Here is an 18,540-nt window from a genome sequence, read left to right as displayed (position 1 = left end):
AGGGAAAGTATATTTAAATTCCGCTTTGTTAACAGTAACTATGTACCATTTTAGATTTTGTCCAGGTTTCCAAAGACCTATTCCGCTTACAGCTGAATGAAGCAGGCATTGGGCAAAAATCAGCAATGCTTGGTGCACATGAAATTTCCCATTTATTAGATTCACAGGTAGAGTATACTCCTTATAATTTTCTAATTTGTGGTTAATAGTAGTTCATTACCATAATGAGTGTTACAATTATATTAAATTAAATTTTTATATTAAAATTTTTAATGCCAATAAAACAATGAAAATTGTTCAATGTCTGATTTCCTTCCAGTTTTAAAAATGTATATCTTTGAAATACAGTTTTATTTCATGGTTGTATTGAAAGCTCTGTTGTTTTCAGGGAGAATATCAAAGAAATAGGAGAACTTGAGAATTCTGGCATTATGATATTGAATTGTAGGTCTTGATAATGATAATAATAATCATAAATGTATTGTGAACATTAAAATTATGCCATTAAAACTGTAGATGTTAATAATGATGCTGATCATCATCATAGCTAGGAGTTCGTAGAACTTAAAATTAGCAAAGTACTTTACAAATATTATTTCATTTGATCCTCACAATAACCCCGGTTGGGATGAGTTATTATTTTACAGATGAGGAAACTGAGATAGGAAAGGATTGGGTGACTTGCTTAGGGCACACAGCTAGTAAATGTCTGAGGCCAGATTGAACTCAGATCTTGCTAACTTCAAATCCAAAATTCTATCGACCATAATACCTAACTGCCTCTTATACATTTGACTCCCCTGTTGGAAGTGGTGGGGGTAGAGGAATTCTAATTTGAAATCCAGTAAATCCTTGATTAATTTATGATCAGCTACCATGAAACAAAATGGGCTTTGTCCTGTAAGAATAAGATCATTAATGACCTATCAAGTGCATTAACTCTTTTAAATCACTTTGTAATCCTTGATAAATTGCTTATTTTAGTGCAGTGAATTAATTATATGAAATGCAGCCATGCCTAGAGAGTTGCTTTAGTGCATACAGTAGGTGGCATTTAAAAGGACATATTGTCCTTCCTACATTAGGACACTCCATAAGCTCTCAAATTCTCCTAAAATTAAATGGAGTGGAATAAGCTGCAAGGAGTCCAGTTTTTCTCTTGCTAGGAATCTTTCCGTGCCTTCAATTCAGATATTCAGCAACAACAACAAAATCGAAAAATATATTAAATGTCTAAGGGCCTTTTTTCACCACTGCCTAACACTTTGAGGAAGGACAAAGGTGCTTAAGGTACTGACCGAATGCCAGGTGAGCAGACACTTACTATAGTTTGATCTGTAAGCACAGACTTTTCTTTGTAGTTTCATAATGCCACCGATATTCCAAAGAGTGAGCATTAGCACCTTCTTCCTACCCATAGGATTTTAGGTCAGACAAGTATGTGTGTGTGTGTGTGTGTGTGTGTGTGTGTTATCAGTTTCTTATACTTTGATAGCAAAAAGAAAGTTTTAATGATTATTATATAAGATTTTTCTATATAATAGTGATTTTCTGTATCTGATAAAAATGATACACAAGATCATTTTAGCCTGATAATCATCACCAAAAGACAGAGGAGATCCTTCAATTGTTATTCCAGAATAACATTCATAGCACTTCTTCCTGTTAATGAATCTACCCTGAAGATGGCAGATTGCCTCTCCAGCCCAGCCATTTTATTCTGAGGTACAGCTGTTTCATACCTGAAGACTGGAAATCCAGGATAGTTAACAATCTTTTGGGAAGAGCATTTAAAAAGAGAGGTGCTATATCACTGCCTGTTGTTTGCCTTACCATTAGTTCAATAAACAAAAAAAAAAGAAAAGAAAAAGAATCCAAGGGCTTATTCATTCATTAAGCAAATATTGATTGAAAATGTAACATATACCAAGTACTGTGCTGAGTGCTGAGAGATATAAAGATGAATCAGCTCTGACCCTACCCTCATGTAGCTGGCATTTGAGATAGGCCATAAAGGATTTAAGATGAGCTTTAAAGGATTTGAGATAGGCCTGTTAAATTTCAACAAGTACACTAGGAAAGAAAGGTTATAGAGGAGAATTAGCAAAAGCAAAATCTTAGAAAAAATTGAAGACTATATAAGAAATGGTGAGAGGACTGCATTTTAGTTGGTGAGGAGGAGAAGTATAGGCAGTAGTAAAAAATAAAGCTGTGGAAATGGGTTGGGAGATAATTGGGATTAGGAGTTAGGGGACTTTCATTCTAGTCCCTAATAAAAATAATATGTTGTTCAAATCATTTACTTTATTATGTACCTCAGTTTCTCTGTGTATTTAGAGATTGAGCCATAAATCTCCTTCCAACTGTAAAATGCTAAATTCTTGATCTTGTTCCCTCTTACATTTTTTGTTTGATCTATGATTTAATCCAATAAGCAATGGAATTTTAAGCGAGAGACTATAACAATCAAAGTAATGCAATAAGATTATTTATTTGGTGTCAGTGTGGTGTCCTAAACCTGGGAGAAGAGATTTTGGAGAAAGAGTTCTAAATTAGCAATGCCAGTAGTCCAAACAAGAGCTAGAACTAGTGTGCTTGCACTGAAAATAGAAAGGAAGGGATGGATAAATTTCAGAGAGATTGACAATAAAGAGTTGAGATGTCTCCATCTCAAAAGGGCAACCAAGAGAGTGAAAGACCACAAAAATCATTCTATTTAGTTAAAGGAATTGTAAATGTTGTGCCTGAAGAAGAGAAAGCTGAGAGGGACAGCAAACCCCACAGATCTGATGGATTAACATGTGTAAGAAAGATTCCATTTATTCTACTCAGCCCCCAAAATCAGGATTCAGAACACTGATTAGGAAAGGAAAGAAGGCATATTTATTTTTGAAGAGATGAAAAACTTTCTCACAATTAGAAGCAAAATTGGATATCCAATAATAATGTAGACATCCTCAGAAGATAGCAAGGTCCTCTTCGTATGACATCTTAAAAACGTCTGGATGATCAGTTACTGAGTCAACAAACATTTACTAAGCACCTACTATGTGCCAGGCACTGATCATTTGATAGGTTTATTTTAGAGTAGATTCTTTTTCAAATATAGATTGGGTCAACTGGCCTCTGAAGACCCTTGAAATGTTGATATCCTGTCAAGTGCACCATGATTTCCTCATGGTCACACCACTTTTAAGGATTAATATTAAGATTAGAACCAGATCTCCAGGAGTTCTGAATTTAAAATCTTGGAGTTAATGTAATCTGAGAAGACTATAGGTTTTACAGGTACAAGGGACTTCAGAGGTCATCTATGTTAGTCTTCTTGTTTTAAAGAAGAAAAATCTGAGTTTAGGGGGCTAATGTTTATTATACTGAATTGCCCAATTAGTTAGAGGATCATAAATTTAGAGCTAAAATCTTATTGGTGAGGAAAAAAAAAAAGCCTTAACAGGACAAGTGACTGGCCTAAGGTCTCTGACATAGTAAGTGGCAGAGTCAGGCAGAGTCAACATTTGTGAATCAGTAGCAAAATGCATTTTGCATGGCATATGACAATATGATGTAGTAAATAGGGAGCTGGGTTTGACCTCTGGAAAATCTGAGTTGAAATCTGAGTTGAAATACCTGACACTAGCTTTGTAATGACATGCAAGTATTCCCCCCACGTTTGTCTCTTGAAAGCCCCAGCTTCCTTAAGGGTGCACTTATGTTCATGTGCCATTGCCCTCATGGGATGCCTTTGTGTTCTAATAAAGACATAATGATTGAAAAAAACCTAGAGAAGCTTAGACACATACTAACTGTATGACTGAGGCAAAGATGATCATAACCTCTAATTATCATATATTTATTATCTATCTCCCCACTAGAATGTAATCTCTGTGAGAACAAGAATGATTTTTCACTTATCTTTGTATCCTCTACTGCTTTAAAGACTTAATAAATGATGAATGAAGCTTCCACACTGGATGTTCTCTGTAATTGAAAGATTACATGTTTTTATATTTACATATGACATGAAGCAACATGGTTCAACTTCTTTAAAAACATTACACAAAAAAATCAGCAGCCAAAAAGTGTCTCACAAAATGGGCCTTTTGGTAGAATTCCATGCAATATCTGGAATTTGCTTTTAGGGTTCAAAATTGGAATTAATACATAAATACTAAGATGACATGAAAATGTAAGAAACATGATACTGGGACATGCAGATAGTCCATCTAACTCAGTATTAGATGTCTTATAGTAGCCAAAAGGAAGATTTGTGTGAGGATATGATTGCCTTCCAAAATTTTGACATCAAGAAGTTAATGAACCCTAACCCTAACCCTCAGCTGCATTTATTTATTTATTTAAGTCCTTACTCTGGGGCAGGAATTTGGACTTGTGGAGAATCCCTAGTGTAGAAATCCCCTGCACCCAGACATATTAACTATTCTTCTCCACCCTGGGACACTAAAAGAGAATTGTCTCTCCTCATAGACTTAGTGTGTGCCAAAACTTCTCTTATCTTTCTCTCCCTCCATTATGTCTTCAAAATACATTTTGCATTATGTATATATTCTATCCTTCATATACATGGCATGCATAGCCTTTACCTATGCATTAGTTATAAATAGCTTTGAAAAGCAGGCTAGAGACATCAGTGCTCTAGTGGAGAAACTACTGTACAAAGATGTCAGAAGAGTCCCATCCCTGCCACCAAACAGCTGTGTGACTTTGACAAGTGACTTTGCCCCTCTGGGTCCAAATTTCCTTAACTAGCATAAAGAGATTTAAACTAAACAATCACTAATTATATACATATTTTTAACAAAATAATATCCATTATCTAATTTTACTTATAGATATTATTTAACTATTTAATAATGAATATCTATTACTTAATAATAGATGCCTGATATAATAGATGGTTCCAGCTCTAAAGTTCTGTGGTTCCATAATTTGAGATATGGACAAGTGCTTTCTCCTTCTTAGGGCAATAAATTCCTACCATTGGACAGAGTGGTTCCTTCTATCCTCCATATCCTAAAGCTACCTCTTTCAGTATTCAAGTGATTTCCCCTTTCTCCTGTTTGCCATTAGCAGATCTGGAAATCAGTAAATAAATCCATGTTTCTCTTTTTTTTTCCTTGTGGGTGGCAATAGGGAGGAAGCAGGATGAGAGGAAAGGAGGGATTCTAGACCTGATTTCATTCAATATAGGGAACCTCCAATATTGGAACCCCTTCCACCAGTGCAGACTGGCCACTCACCTGTAATTCAGTCTTAGCCTTTGAGAGGTTAAGTAACTTGCTTATGGTCCCACAGCTAATATATATCAGAGCTCCCCTGGTCCTTTTCCACCTCGATTCTGTCTTCATTAAGGGTTGAAATGCCTGCAACATTCCAAGTTGTTGTGCAGTGATCAGATCATGTTCTAGATTTTGTTTTCAGAGTCCTTTCTGATGGCCAACATTTTATCAATCTTGGGAACAATGGAACATTGTGCTAAGGTCTTCAGGGAATAGTTTGGACAGCATGCTGTAGATTCTTCATTTCATTCCTTGGTTATAAACCCTGACTTGGAATATGGTTTAATCTTTCAGGGAAATTGTGTTGCTTCTTGCCAAATTAAAATGTTAGCTTTAACTTAATAGATAGTAGTATGTGTATTTTATAGAGAAATAAAACCAGTTAGAAACACTAAAAACTTAAAATTAAATTTATATTAATGATATTGTCCCAGATTACTTTCATATCCTGTTTTAATTAACCAAATAATTAGTTCTTTAAAACTTGTGGGATTTTTAATGAAATATAATATTAATAAGCAGAAGTACAACCGCCTTGACACCAGGCAAAGAAAAACACATTAACTTGGAATCATAAGCACATAACGTGTTTTCCTTTTTCCTATTCAATGTGAATAGCTTCTTGCTTGTGGTTCTTCAGAAGAAGATGAAGTAGAAAGGCTTAAACATGAAAGAGATGATGCTTTGAGAGAAGTCAGCAAACTCAAGGTAATCTTTAATTTATGTCTTTTTTTTTAAGTAAAAATCTCTTCTGACAAACTTAACTAGTAGTATTGGGGTATTTTTTTTTTCTTTATTAAAATGATATGCAGACAGCTAGGTAGCTTAGTGGATTGAGAGCCAAGCCTGAAGGTCCTAGGTTCAAATCTGGTCTCAGACAATCCCCATTGCCTAGCCCTTACCACTCTTTTGCCTGGGAACCACAACCTAGTTTTGATTCTAAGAAAGAAGATATGTACTTCAAAAATAAATAAATAACATGATAAATATGATATTTATATTTAAAATGATAAACTACAAATTAAATAATTGAAATATAACCAGTACATAGAGTTATTTAATCCGTTTGGGCTACATTCTGTTTCATTGATTATCTAAGCTTCAAAACTCCCATGTAAGTTAAAGTGGTATTGTTTTAGTTCTGTGTGGATAGAGAACATCTAACAGCCTTAGGAAGAAGGAGGTGGTAATACCATAGCAGGGGAACCATTGCATAGAGATGTCAGGGGACCCTGTCTCTTACCCCTCAGCTCTACCACTGGCTAGATTGCTTTAATAAGCCAGACTAGTTCTTTTGCCTATCTTGGTCCCAGTTTATTTATTAATAAGATGAGGGAGTTGGGCTCAAAGAACTGTTCCAGACCAACCATTCCACATTTTCATAATCTGAACTGAGACATTTACTCTCACTTCCCAAGCTAATTCCCTCTCACTTGTCTTATTCCTTCCTTCTGGCTCCAAGTGATCTGGAATGGACAACATAAGCCTTCCTGCTGTTTATAAGATGATGCCTAACATTTATCAAGCACTCTAAGTTTTGCAAAGCACTTTACATGTGCTACCTCAGTCTTTCCTCTCAATAACCCTATGAGGTAGGTATTATCATGAGCACCATTTTGGAGATAGGGAAACACAGTTTGAGAGAGGCTAAGTGAATTTCCCAGGGTCATGCAGGTAAATAAATGTCCAAGGTGGGATTTGAACCCAGGTCTGCCTGGCTACAAGTGCAGCCCACTATCCTGCCTAGCTGCCTGCCTGTTAGTTTATATGAAGGTAGTTTGGTATGATGGAAATCAGTCTGTTAGTGAGTCAACTAGCTTTTATTAAGCACCTCCTGTGTGCCAGATATTTTAAGTTTTGGTGATACTCTGAAAGGCAATAATAATAATAATAATCCTTGTTCTCAAATCTAATGGTTGAGTCAGGAAGACCTAAGTTCAGATTCTGCCCAAGAGACTTACTTGCTGTATTTCTTTGAGCAAATCATTTTGACCTCTCAGCCACAATTTCCTTATCAATAAAATGGGGATAAGGGCATCCTCTTACCCTCCATAGGGTTATTGGAGGGATCAAATGAGATGATACATATAAAGTATTTTGTAATCTTTATATAAATGGCTTATAATATATACATTATATATTATATTATAATATTGTATATTGTATGTAATATACAATAAATATCATTATTGCACAGATGAATCCTGTATCCTTGAGAAAAGGACCTGTATCTTAAAGCAGGACCATCATTCTTTTCTAGAGAAGCACTGGGAATTAAAGTAATTTGTTTTTTAAAATTCCCATAAAACATGGAAGAGGTTCCATTCTATTTTATAACACCTTTCTTATCTTAATTAAATTCATACTTGGAGCAACACCCAAATTCATATAAAATCCCACCTTAATTATATGTAACACCATTGTGGCATTTTGTAAATCTATTTTAATAGAAGTCAACATGGCCACTATTTCTGCAATTCTTTTTTTGATTCTTGGTGTGATATATTTTTCAGTACTGAAAAACCTTTCTTTGCCATATCTTTTTGAATAACAATTAAGAGCCCAGGGGAGGAAAGCATGAACAGGTTTTAGAAATAAATTACTGATGGTTGATTTCTAATCCCTCTTACAAAAAATTCTTGCAAAATTGGTCACCTTAGTTACACAGCATTTCTTTTTCTAAATTACTATCCAGGATATTTCCCCCCATAAATAATTTAATTTGTATGATTACTAGGAATCCTGGGGTAACTTTCTAATCCCTCTCACTCATTTGTTCTATGAATAGTACATCTGTGCTAATCCAGTTATTTGGTTTAGGTTTGTGAGTTAGTACCCCTAAATTTCTAATTTAAACTATTCAAGTTGCATCCATGTAAGATTGACATGTAGCACAGATATGAAATTAATGCTCAGCTGAGAGCTTATTAAGTAAATTCTGAAGGACTGTGCTAGTTCTTAAAAGGTAACTCAGCTTTCAGGTGTTATGATCAAAGCTGGTGAAATACATTCTAATCTCTAGTTAATCATATTTTTTTTTAGAAGAACATGTTAATTAAAACAATTAAGAATTCTATGTCATTATAGTACTCAAAACACTATAACAATTTCTATTCCTTTCCCCCAGCAATTTGCAGTTCATACAATATAAAGACAGTTAATTGAGCACTACAGCACATATACATTTACAGACCAACTGATGGTCTTTAATCCTTTCACTTTCAGTCTCTTCTCTTCCTTGTCCCCATGTTCCTCATCCATGAAATACTCATTGTTTTATGGTAGGGATGAAAATTAAGCCAGCAAGATTTAGAAGACCATATTAAATAGTCTTTCACTACTGGGTTGTTATTAATTCAGAGGATGTTTCTTCTTTAAAGCATTGGTATATCCCAGTAAATCTTTTTTTTTCAAAGGACTCAGCTGATCCTAACACCTACTTGGCCAAGGTGAGTGAAAATAGACATATTTCCCTTGTACTGACGTAAGAACTAGGACACAAAGGATGAGTTGTTTGAAAATAGATGATAACAGAGCCCAGATTCATGGCTTTTGTTCCAGATGATTTTATTACAATCATTTCATGCTCCCTTGTTTTATCTCTTGGACTGGGAAAAATTAAAATCTGAAATCAGATCGATTATTCTTGGCATTCCAAAGTTGATAAAAAAATTTTCCCATTCTATTTAACAACCAAATCATCTCTATCTAGGCTACTGATAGAATTTAGCCTTCTCTGGCTGATCATAATTCTATTTAATTTGCTAAATAAAAAAGTGACATATTGATAATAGTTTTCTTAAAACCATGTTTCTAGGACTTTAGGAGTAAATACTTGGCTTTATTATAAGTACTAAGATAATATTTCATTTGCATGTATAATTTGCTTGAACTTCAGTGACTTCAAAGATTCAGCAGCTGTTCCCTTGTGTTGAATAGTGATGACTTGCTCTCTCCTTGGTTATACTTCCAAGAGCGTACTTAGATGCTATTAAAAAACATATAGGCAGTCTAGCCCTATGACTCACTCCCTTCATCAAATTTTAGAAGCCCTGACTCCTTTCTAAAAACAATGCTTTTAAACTTTGAACCTCTTATTTTAGCCAATATTTAAGTGTACCCTCTCTTACCTCTGAGTTTTAGTAACCTTGGGAAAATGATGCAATTTGAGATTTTTTTCAGGTTGACTAATTGTGGTTATGAAAATTGTTATGTATGAAGGTGGGGGATTCTCTGTTCTCATTTGTTATTAGAATTTGGCACTGGATGGTTCAGAAACTTAGTAAGCTTAGAAAGAGAAGACTCATTTTAACATTTACCAAAAACTACATCACAAATTATTAATTGTGTTTTCTCATTATAGGACAAGCTGTTGGAATCAGAAAATCAAAGGAAACAATTAGCTGAAGAACTCCAGAATGTGAAACAAGTAAGTCAGAGCTATGTAATACCCAAGATAATAGGCATAAGCAACAGATTTAATGCATGGAGAATTTGAAGGAAAATCATTATCTGGGAAAATCTCTTTATGGCAAATTTCTCTGATTCACATCTGAAAAACAAGATATGTGGTGAATAAAGTGTTATAAAAACAGCTATGAAACACTTAAAAACTTTGATCAATACCATAACTAATGCTACTCCAAAAGACTGATGGTAATTTGTGCTTCCTACTCCTTGGCAGAATGATGAGAATGAGGTATAGAAATGAGAGAAAAATTTTCAGACTTGACTAGAATGTGGATTTGTTTTGTTTGACTATACTTACTTGTTTCAAGGGCTACAGGTTTTTATTTTATGGGCAAGAAGGGGACTTTCAGGTGAGGGTGTAGAGAATATAGTAATATTTATACTCCTCCAAAAAAGAAAGAAAAAGGTCATTGAAATATTTAAAAATAAACAGAAGAGAGTGGGAGAAGGGTCAGAAAGGGACATAGATGAGCAGAGTAGTATTAGAAAATCATATTAAATTTAATATGTTTTTTTAAATTGTATGTAATACTGTGCCATATATAAGCTATCCTTTTCTCCTTGTAAGAAAGTAGTTGTGTTTGTTGACATTTGTCAAATTCATAATGATAAACAAATATATCATTTAAATACAAAGCAGGATCATAAAGCATTGTAAGCCTTAAACACTGCTCTCTAATGAGACATATGCTGAATTTGGAATCAGAAGACCTGGGTTCATACCTTGTTTCTGCCATTTATTACCTATGTGATCTAGGCAAGTTGCTTAACTTATCTGAATTTTAGTTCCCTCATTTTTAAAATAAGGAAATTACCCTTGATGACCTCTGACATTCCTTTCAGCTCTAAATTACTTTCACAAGAGGTAATTATATTTTTATTACAAGGATGTATACAGAAGTCCTCTTTGGAACTTAACACTTTCTCTCTCTTATATGTGGCTTAGTGGATAGAGAGCTGGGCCTGTAATGAGGGAGTTGTTTATTTGTTTTAGTCATGTCCCAACTCTTCATGACACAATTTGGTATTTTCTTAGCAAAGTTACTAGAATTTTTTTTTGGGGGGGGGTACCATTTCCTTCTCCAGCTCTGAGGCAAATAGGGTTCAGTGACTTTCCCAGGGTCGCCAAGCTAGTAAGGAAGATCAGATTTAAACTCAGGAAGATGAATCAGAAAGACAAGAGTTCAAATACTACTTCAGATACTTAGTGTATGGCCCTGGACAAGTCACTTAACCTCAATTTGCTTCAATTTTCTTAGCTGTTAAATGAGGATAATAATAGCACCTACCTCAAAGGATTGTTGTTAAGAACAAAAGAGATAATATATGTAAAGCACTTAGCACAGGACCTGGCACATTTTCTATTCCCTACTATTCTTCATTAAAATATTAGTGCCTTGAGGGCAGAGATTATCTTAATTTTCATCTCAGTGTCCCCAGCACCTTGTACACCACTGTACATGTTGTAGATGCTTAATAATTATTAGCTGAATTGAATTGCTTTCAGAGCCTGTTTACTTGTAAACCATACAGTCATGTTATTTTATGGCCTCACCTCATTTTCTAATTTTTTTTTTTAACTAAAACTTATCCTACCCTACTTGGTCATGCATTTTATTTACCACAACACTAGGCTTTGAATAGCTTTGGGGCTTTTTCCAAAAGTTAGATTCATCTGTTCAGAATGAAACTTTGCCACCACTGAAGATATTCAAGCATTTGTTTCTCCAGCAACACTGACCGAGCACCCACAGCAGAATAGAAAGATAATTGCTCTTAAACACCTGAGTTTTAGTCCTGGCTCTGATACTTACCAGCCATCTGATTCTGGACAGGTTGGTTGAACTGATGTATGGTTACTGGGCTTCATTTTCCTCACATGTAACATGAGGATAATAATAGCACCTACCTATCAAGGTTGTTTTGAGGGTCAAATGATATCGTGATTATTAAATTGTAAAACACTTCACATACAGTATAGTAAGTGCTATATAAATGTTGGCTATCATAATTACTATTATTATGGGCCTCAGTTTCTTCATGTGTAAAGTAATAACAATAACCTGCCTACCTCATAGATTTTATTACAAGGAGTGTAGAAACAGTGATTTGTTTAAGTTGCTTTGTTCTTCCAAAGAGTGTGCCATGGTACTCTGAACATATTTGCATCAGAGGAGTTCCTAACATGGTTGGAGCGGTGGAAAGCTCCACCACCATGCATATTCAGCACTTTGAGTACAGGAGACACCAATAGGCAGCTAGCTGCCCAAAGCTAAAATTTGGTCAGAATATAGGAATCTGGGAAAGAACTAGGGGCAATCCAGGATCATTGCAACCAGTGAATCCATTTGGATAGTGACCTTTTTTTGATATCCGCAGACCTATTTTGAGGTCTGGTCTTAAAAGCCTCTTTGGACCCTGACCATACCTGCCCTTTCTACCCTTTTTAATCTTGACATACTCAAATTTAGTCCTAGACACCTTTTGTTCTAGACCATGGATACATACTTTTCCAGGTCCTTAAATACTTGCTATCTATTGATAATACATCCTTGGCTAACAGTGACCTGTTTGCTTTTGACCCCCCCTATGGTATTTCTCATCATTCTTACTCTCCACTGACTCCAAGTTTAGAGTTCCTGGCAAAAGTGAAATCTGTCTTGCCTCTGGCCCCATCCAGTGTGGGACAATACAGATATGTGATGTCTCAAAATATCTACATGGAAGGGAATATCTTTTTGCTTGCAAATATTATTTCCTGCATATTTGTTTTAAAAATTAATTACATGTGTGTGATCTTATACAAGTCACTTTTACTTCTGAGCCTCTTTCCTCCTCTATAAAATCAGAAGGATGGACTACTTGAAGTCTCAAGTTCCTTTTTTGTCTAAACACTATATAATCTTACTTGATAGTCATACCATGCATATGGCAATTAGTATAATGGTTGTTGGGTTTTAATAGCTCAGTTTTATGTCTCCCATCAAACAGTTGTAAAGTAGAAAGATAGCAATGCCTGCTGCATCTGTAGTACTTCTACAATTTTATATTCTCTATTCTACATTATGACTTAAAACCACATTGGAATCTTCAAGGAATAGAGTTGGTTGTGTTATAGATAGTAGATAACACAGAGAATTCTAGCCAGGAAACCAGTACTGATGGGAAGAGTAAGGAGATGCAGTAGTTGTATGATCAGATTTCTTCTATCAGCAAAATGACATGGTAGATTTAGAGTCAAAAGACCTGGATTTGAAAGAGATGGTTTCAGAAAGACCTGGGGAAATTTATATGAACTGATGTAAAGTGAAGGGAGCAGAACCAAAAGAACAATGTACATAGTGACAGCAATATTGTAACAGTAATTATCTTTGAAAAACTACTTGCAACACTGATATTACAGTGATCCATGAAAATTCTAAAGGACTCACGATGAAAAATCCTCCAGAGAGAGAATTGACAGATTCTTAGAGCAGATTGAAGCATATTTTTTAAATTATTTGTTTTTCTTGCCTTTTTCCTCTACAAAAAGATTAATGTGGAAATGTGTTTAGTAAGACTTTATATACATATAAAGTCTTATATATAATGGGTATTGTGTTTCTTGCCTTCTCAATGATTAGAGGAAGGGATAAAGAGAGAATATTTAGATTTAAAATAGAAATTTAAAAAAATCACCAAAAATTGCCTTTAAAGATCTGGATTTTAGTTCTTATTTGGCAATACCATGAGTTCTGAAGCCTCAGTGTTCTCATCTGTAAACGGATGGTTTTAAGGAAAGTTCTTGGACACTAGATACTAGAAAAACAAATAAGTCTGAGGTAGTATTTCAAGTCACTTAACCTTCGCATAGTCTTAACCTGGGCTCATGGAATCAGTGGATAGATTTCAGGGGATTTCTAAAGGGGAAAAATATATCTTTATTTCTGTATTATTTGCTTCCTTTTCAATCTCATATATTTTATTTTGTGCATTTTAAAACCTTACTCTGATAAGGGTCCCATAGATAGCAAGATAGCCAATATATTGAACCCTGGCCTTAGAGTCAAGAAGACCTAAATTCAAATCCAATTTTAGACACTGTATGACCTTGAACAAATCACTAAATCTTTATCTGCCTTAGTTTTCTAAACTTTAAAATGAGAATAATACTAGCACCTATATGTTGTGCAGATCAAATGCGATAATATTTGTAAAGCACTTAGCACAGTGTTTAGAATATGCTAAGTACTTTATTTCTTCCTTTCTTTCTTCCATCCTTCCTTCCTTTTCCCCCTTCTTTTCCTTATTTCCTCCCTTCTTTCCTTTTTTCCTCACTTTTCTTTTCCTTCTTTCTATTTGTACTTCCTTTCTCCCTTCCTTCTTTTCCTCCCCTTTTTTCTCCTTTCCTTCTTTCCTTCCTTCATCCCCCTAACCACCCAAAGGGTCCATGAAAAAAAGAAAGTAAAGAACCCCTGGTCTGAATTATCTCTGTTGTTTCTTCCAACTTTGAATCCTCCAAATTTAAGTTCACAATCATTTATCTCTTTCATTCCTCTTTGCTTATACTGTCTACCACCTCCTTTTTTTGTGAGCATTTCCTGCCCATTTGCTTTGTTTTTGTTTGGATTTTGCTTCTTTTGGCTCTATCTTTTCTGAAACTGAAGCTATCAGTGTACTTGTTTAAGTCCTGTGTCCATTTGAGTCACTTTTTTAATCAGAACAAGAATAAGAATCTGTAATAGATCCTTTGTAAATTTTTATTTAGGTTCCATTTAAAATGAAGAATTTTACAGGCTTCTTTTAGCTTGTTCCACAGACTAGAGATGAAAAATTTTGACCTCTCTGAAATAACCCCAACCTAACACTTCAGAATATAAAAAGAAAATGTCTAATTTGTTAAAAATGATTAACTTATGGCCAATATAGGGGGGGGGGGGAAGCAAAGCAATGGGGTTTTGTTTGTTTGTTTGTTTGTTTGTTTTGTTTTTAGCAATATCCATTTCTACCATGGGAGGGCCTCCTGTGTTTATTTCTCTCTCTCTGGGTCACCACTATTGCTATAGAAGCTTAGCTTTGTGCTAAAGAGTTAAGTCTAAGATGTTAAATAGTGGTATATTATTGATTCTGAGAAGAACTTTAGCAATATATCTTAGAAAACCATAAAGCAAAATGTTAACCATAAAATCCTAGATAATTTTTCATAACTTTCTTCTTCAAACTTTGGTTTCTAAAATTTGTATAAGACTTTGATCCATAGGACAAAATCATTTATCCTTTTCATCATTAGCCAAAATAATCCAAAATGCATGTTTCTGTAATAGATGTCAGCACAAATCACTGACACCTATATTTCACAAACAGCAAGTTGTGCCTGAAAATCAGCAACCTACACAAAGTCTGCTCATGAGGCAAATGATGTAGTGGAACTTCTGGAGACCAATGTTCTGGACTTGGCTTTGTAACTGGAAAGTTATATGCCTGGATAAGTCATTTAATATTTTTTTCTTCTGTAAAATGAAAAAAGTTCTATTTCTAGCATATTCATGTTTTTTTTCACTAATTCTGTCAACTTTTTATGTGAGATGTATATGCCTTGTCTCAAGGCAAAAAATCTTTTATGAAATTTGAGAAATTTGTAGGCTTTCTGGTCTTTTACATATTATTGGTTAAAAAAAAAACTCTCTACATTTTTCTTCCAGAGTTATCCTTTCCTTTACCAATAAGTTCAAGTTTTAAAACTACTCATAATATGACCAGAAGATGAAAATGATGCCATAGAGCTATATGAACATATAAGTATAAATTAGGTTGGCAAATTTTTCTTTTCCTTTTTATTCTAATAAATTTCTGAAGTTCAGACCTCCTCAGACTGCCTCACCTCAAAAAAAATTTTTTTAAGCTCCAAGGTCTTTAATATAAAAAATAACAAACCATGTTTCTCCATAAAATACATAAAGTAGGTTGTTGAATCTTTGATGGGCCAGTTTTCATGGTCTTCTAGTAATATGTTCATACATTCACTGATCATTTGACAAGGATCTCACAATTAGAGTACTAATAGTTAAAATGATATTTATAGGAAGTCTAAAAACTGAATTTCACTGATTTATCACCCTTACTATAAAATCATCAAGGGCTGACACAGGACTGAAAATCATTTTGCTCCTTGCTTTGTTCCATGGGCCAAAAAATACATCACATAATGACCAATATGTATGACTCTTTCTATTTAGCTAGGCTGGTCCTCAGACAATACAACTTGATGCCGGTACTGTACTCGGGCTTTCCATCTTGTTAAATCTTTCAAGCGTGTACACTGTGTTGGCTTAACCTTTTGAGAATCAATTACTTCCATGTGATTTTGAAAAAAAAAGTTTTATTGATTTGTTGTTTTGCATTATTATCACTTTTGACAGGTAGATAGAGCTTTTACTAAGCACTTGATATGTGCAAGGCACCATACTAAACTGTAGGGATAGAAATACAAGTAAGGCAATCCCTGACCTCAAGGAACTTATATTCTAACGGAAGACTCCAACAGATTAATGGGAGCTGAAAAACAGGTAGTGTTGAAGTGATATAGAGGTCTGGTTCTAGGCAAGAAAGGGCAAAAATTTACCTATTATAGCCTGGCACTTCAGGAGCAGAATTCAAGAGCCTGGTAGTAGAGAGGAAGGAGAAGGAGGATGGCCAGAGTTTAGGTGGCACAATTTAAAAATAATGGCCTCTTCCACAACAATAGTGCCCTTCCTCCCTCCCACCCTTTTAATAAAAAAAGTAAAAAATTAACCTGCATATTGACTGTCTGGCAGTGTATGCCTTATTCTCCAAATTATTATTTATTTTTATTATTATTAAACCTGCTGAATTTATGATTGAAATGTAGTATCTTTTAGAGTTGTTTTCCATTGTCTTGTCCTGGTCATCATATAGATTGCTTTTTATTCCACTTTATTCTCTGTCAGTTCATATAAAATCTTTACAAGTGTTCACTTCTTAAAGCACAATAATAATCCAATATATTGACAAGTCAACCTATTTAGCAATCCCTAATTAGCGGGCATCATCTACTTGTTTATATCCAGCACAAAAAAATAAAGTATTGCTATGCATGTTTCACATGTAAGGAATCTTTCCCTTTGCTTAAGACCTCCAGGACTTACATGCTGTGCAGTGGTATTGCTAGATCAGAGGAAGTGAATAGTTTAGCTATTTCTCTAGTATAGTTCAGAATGGGAACTAGAATTGCTGATTCATTGCTTAGCTGTGCAAACACTTACCTTTCTTCTTCCAGCTTCCTACCCCACCCCCAATTAATGCTTTCTTTCTTTTGTCAATTTTCGAGTTTCTTATACATACAGGAAGACCTTAAAGTTGATCTGATTGCTTTTTATCAGCAAGAATTTAGAATATTTTTCAATATCATTGCTAATCATTTACTTTTTTTTCTTTTGAAAACTCTTTGATCAAATCTTTTGACATTTATCTATTATGGAATAGTTCTCAGGCTTATATACTTGTTCCATTTTTTTCAGTCTGTCCAATTCTTTGTGACCCCATTTTGGGGTTTTCTTGGCAAAGATATTGGAGTGGTTTGTCATTTCTTTCTCCAGTTCATCTTATAGATGAGGAAACTGAGGCAAAGGGATTAAATGACATGCTTAGGATCACACAGCTAATAAATACCTGAGACCATATTATGAACTCAGAAAGCTGAGTCTTCCCAACTCTGGGCCTGGCGTTCCATCCACTGAGTCACCTAGCTGACCTTACATACTTGTACCAGCCCCTTATAAACCTTTTTCTATATCAGAGACATTGATGGGAAGATTTTTTTCCTAATTAGGGTTTCTCTTATTACTCTAGGTGGAGCAGTAGATAGACCTGGAGACAAAAATACTTGAGTTTACATACAGGCTCAGATATTTATTACTTGTTTGACCCTGAGAAAGTCACTTAACTTGTGTTTCCCTCAGTCTGTAAAATGACTATAATAATATCACCTATCTCCAGATTTGTCATGAATATCAAATAAAACCTTATTTGTAAAACATTTAACACAGTGCCTAGCACATTGTAAGTATTATATAAATCTTAGCTGTTATAGTTATCATCAGCTTCATCATTATTACTGTAATTATTAAGTGCTTCTTTCTCTTCCTTTAAATCAGAAGATTTTTTTTATTATCATCATTATTAGCAGTAGGAAATGCTTCTTTCCCTTCCCTGCCCAACCTAGTCAGAAGGCTACTAGCTTTCATCATCATTATTATTATATTAATTTTATTCTTACAAAAGCTTTTATGTGATCAAAATCTTTTTTTTTATTTTTTTGTGCTCTTCTTTTGTTATTATATTTCTCTCAATTCCATATCAGAAAGCTAAATTTCTTCATTCTTTTCTAGTTTGTTTTTTAAATTTATGTGACTTTTTACAAGTAACTTATCCATTAGGATTTTCTCTTAACAGGAAGTATAAGATACTAGTCTAAATCTACTTTTTACCCATCAATTCTCCAGTTTTCCATAGGAAATCCTGTCCTAGTAGTTTGTGTTTTTGCATTTGCCCTACACAGGAGTTTGTGAGTGATTGCTTCTGGACCTTGCTTATATAAATATTTTTCCCACTGATTGACCTTTCTGCTTTTACTCAGGACCACTACTTTTTTTTTTACCCTTACTTTTCACCTTAGAATCAATACAGAAGAGGGCTAAGGGTTAGCCAATGGGGGTTAAGTGACTTGCCCAGGGTCACACAGCTAGGAAGTGTCTGAGACCAGATTTTAACCTAG

At 34.6% G+C, this 18,540-nt stretch overlaps 1 protein-coding gene across 9 annotated transcripts in view; it reads left to right on the top strand.

The window, feature by feature from the left end:
- Window positions 1-18,540, top strand: part of STXBP4 (syntaxin binding protein 4) — a 315,635-nt gene that overhangs the window by 125,790 nt on the left and 171,305 nt on the right. For 7 of the 9 annotated variants that reach the window (XM_007481851.3, XM_016430338.2, XM_016430342.2 and 4 more), the window contains 4 exons: window positions 55-167; window positions 5,916-6,005; window positions 8,714-8,746; window positions 9,661-9,726. In XM_007481851.3, coding sequence (XP_007481913.1) covers window positions 55-167; window positions 5,916-6,005; window positions 8,714-8,746; window positions 9,661-9,726 — 302 coding nt within the window. The remainder of the gene's footprint in view (window positions 1-54; window positions 168-5,915; window positions 6,006-8,713; window positions 8,747-9,660; window positions 9,727-18,540) is intronic. The other 2 variants (XM_007481850.3, XM_056816563.1) reach the window with 1 other exon arrangement.

This window comes from Monodelphis domestica, chromosome 2 (assembly GCF_027887165.1).
Source record: "Monodelphis domestica isolate mMonDom1 chromosome 2, mMonDom1.pri, whole genome shotgun sequence".
NCBI classification, from domain to species: domain Eukaryota; kingdom Metazoa; phylum Chordata; class Mammalia; order Didelphimorphia; family Didelphidae; genus Monodelphis; species Monodelphis domestica.
This window is presented reverse-complemented; position numbering and strand designations above follow the sequence as displayed.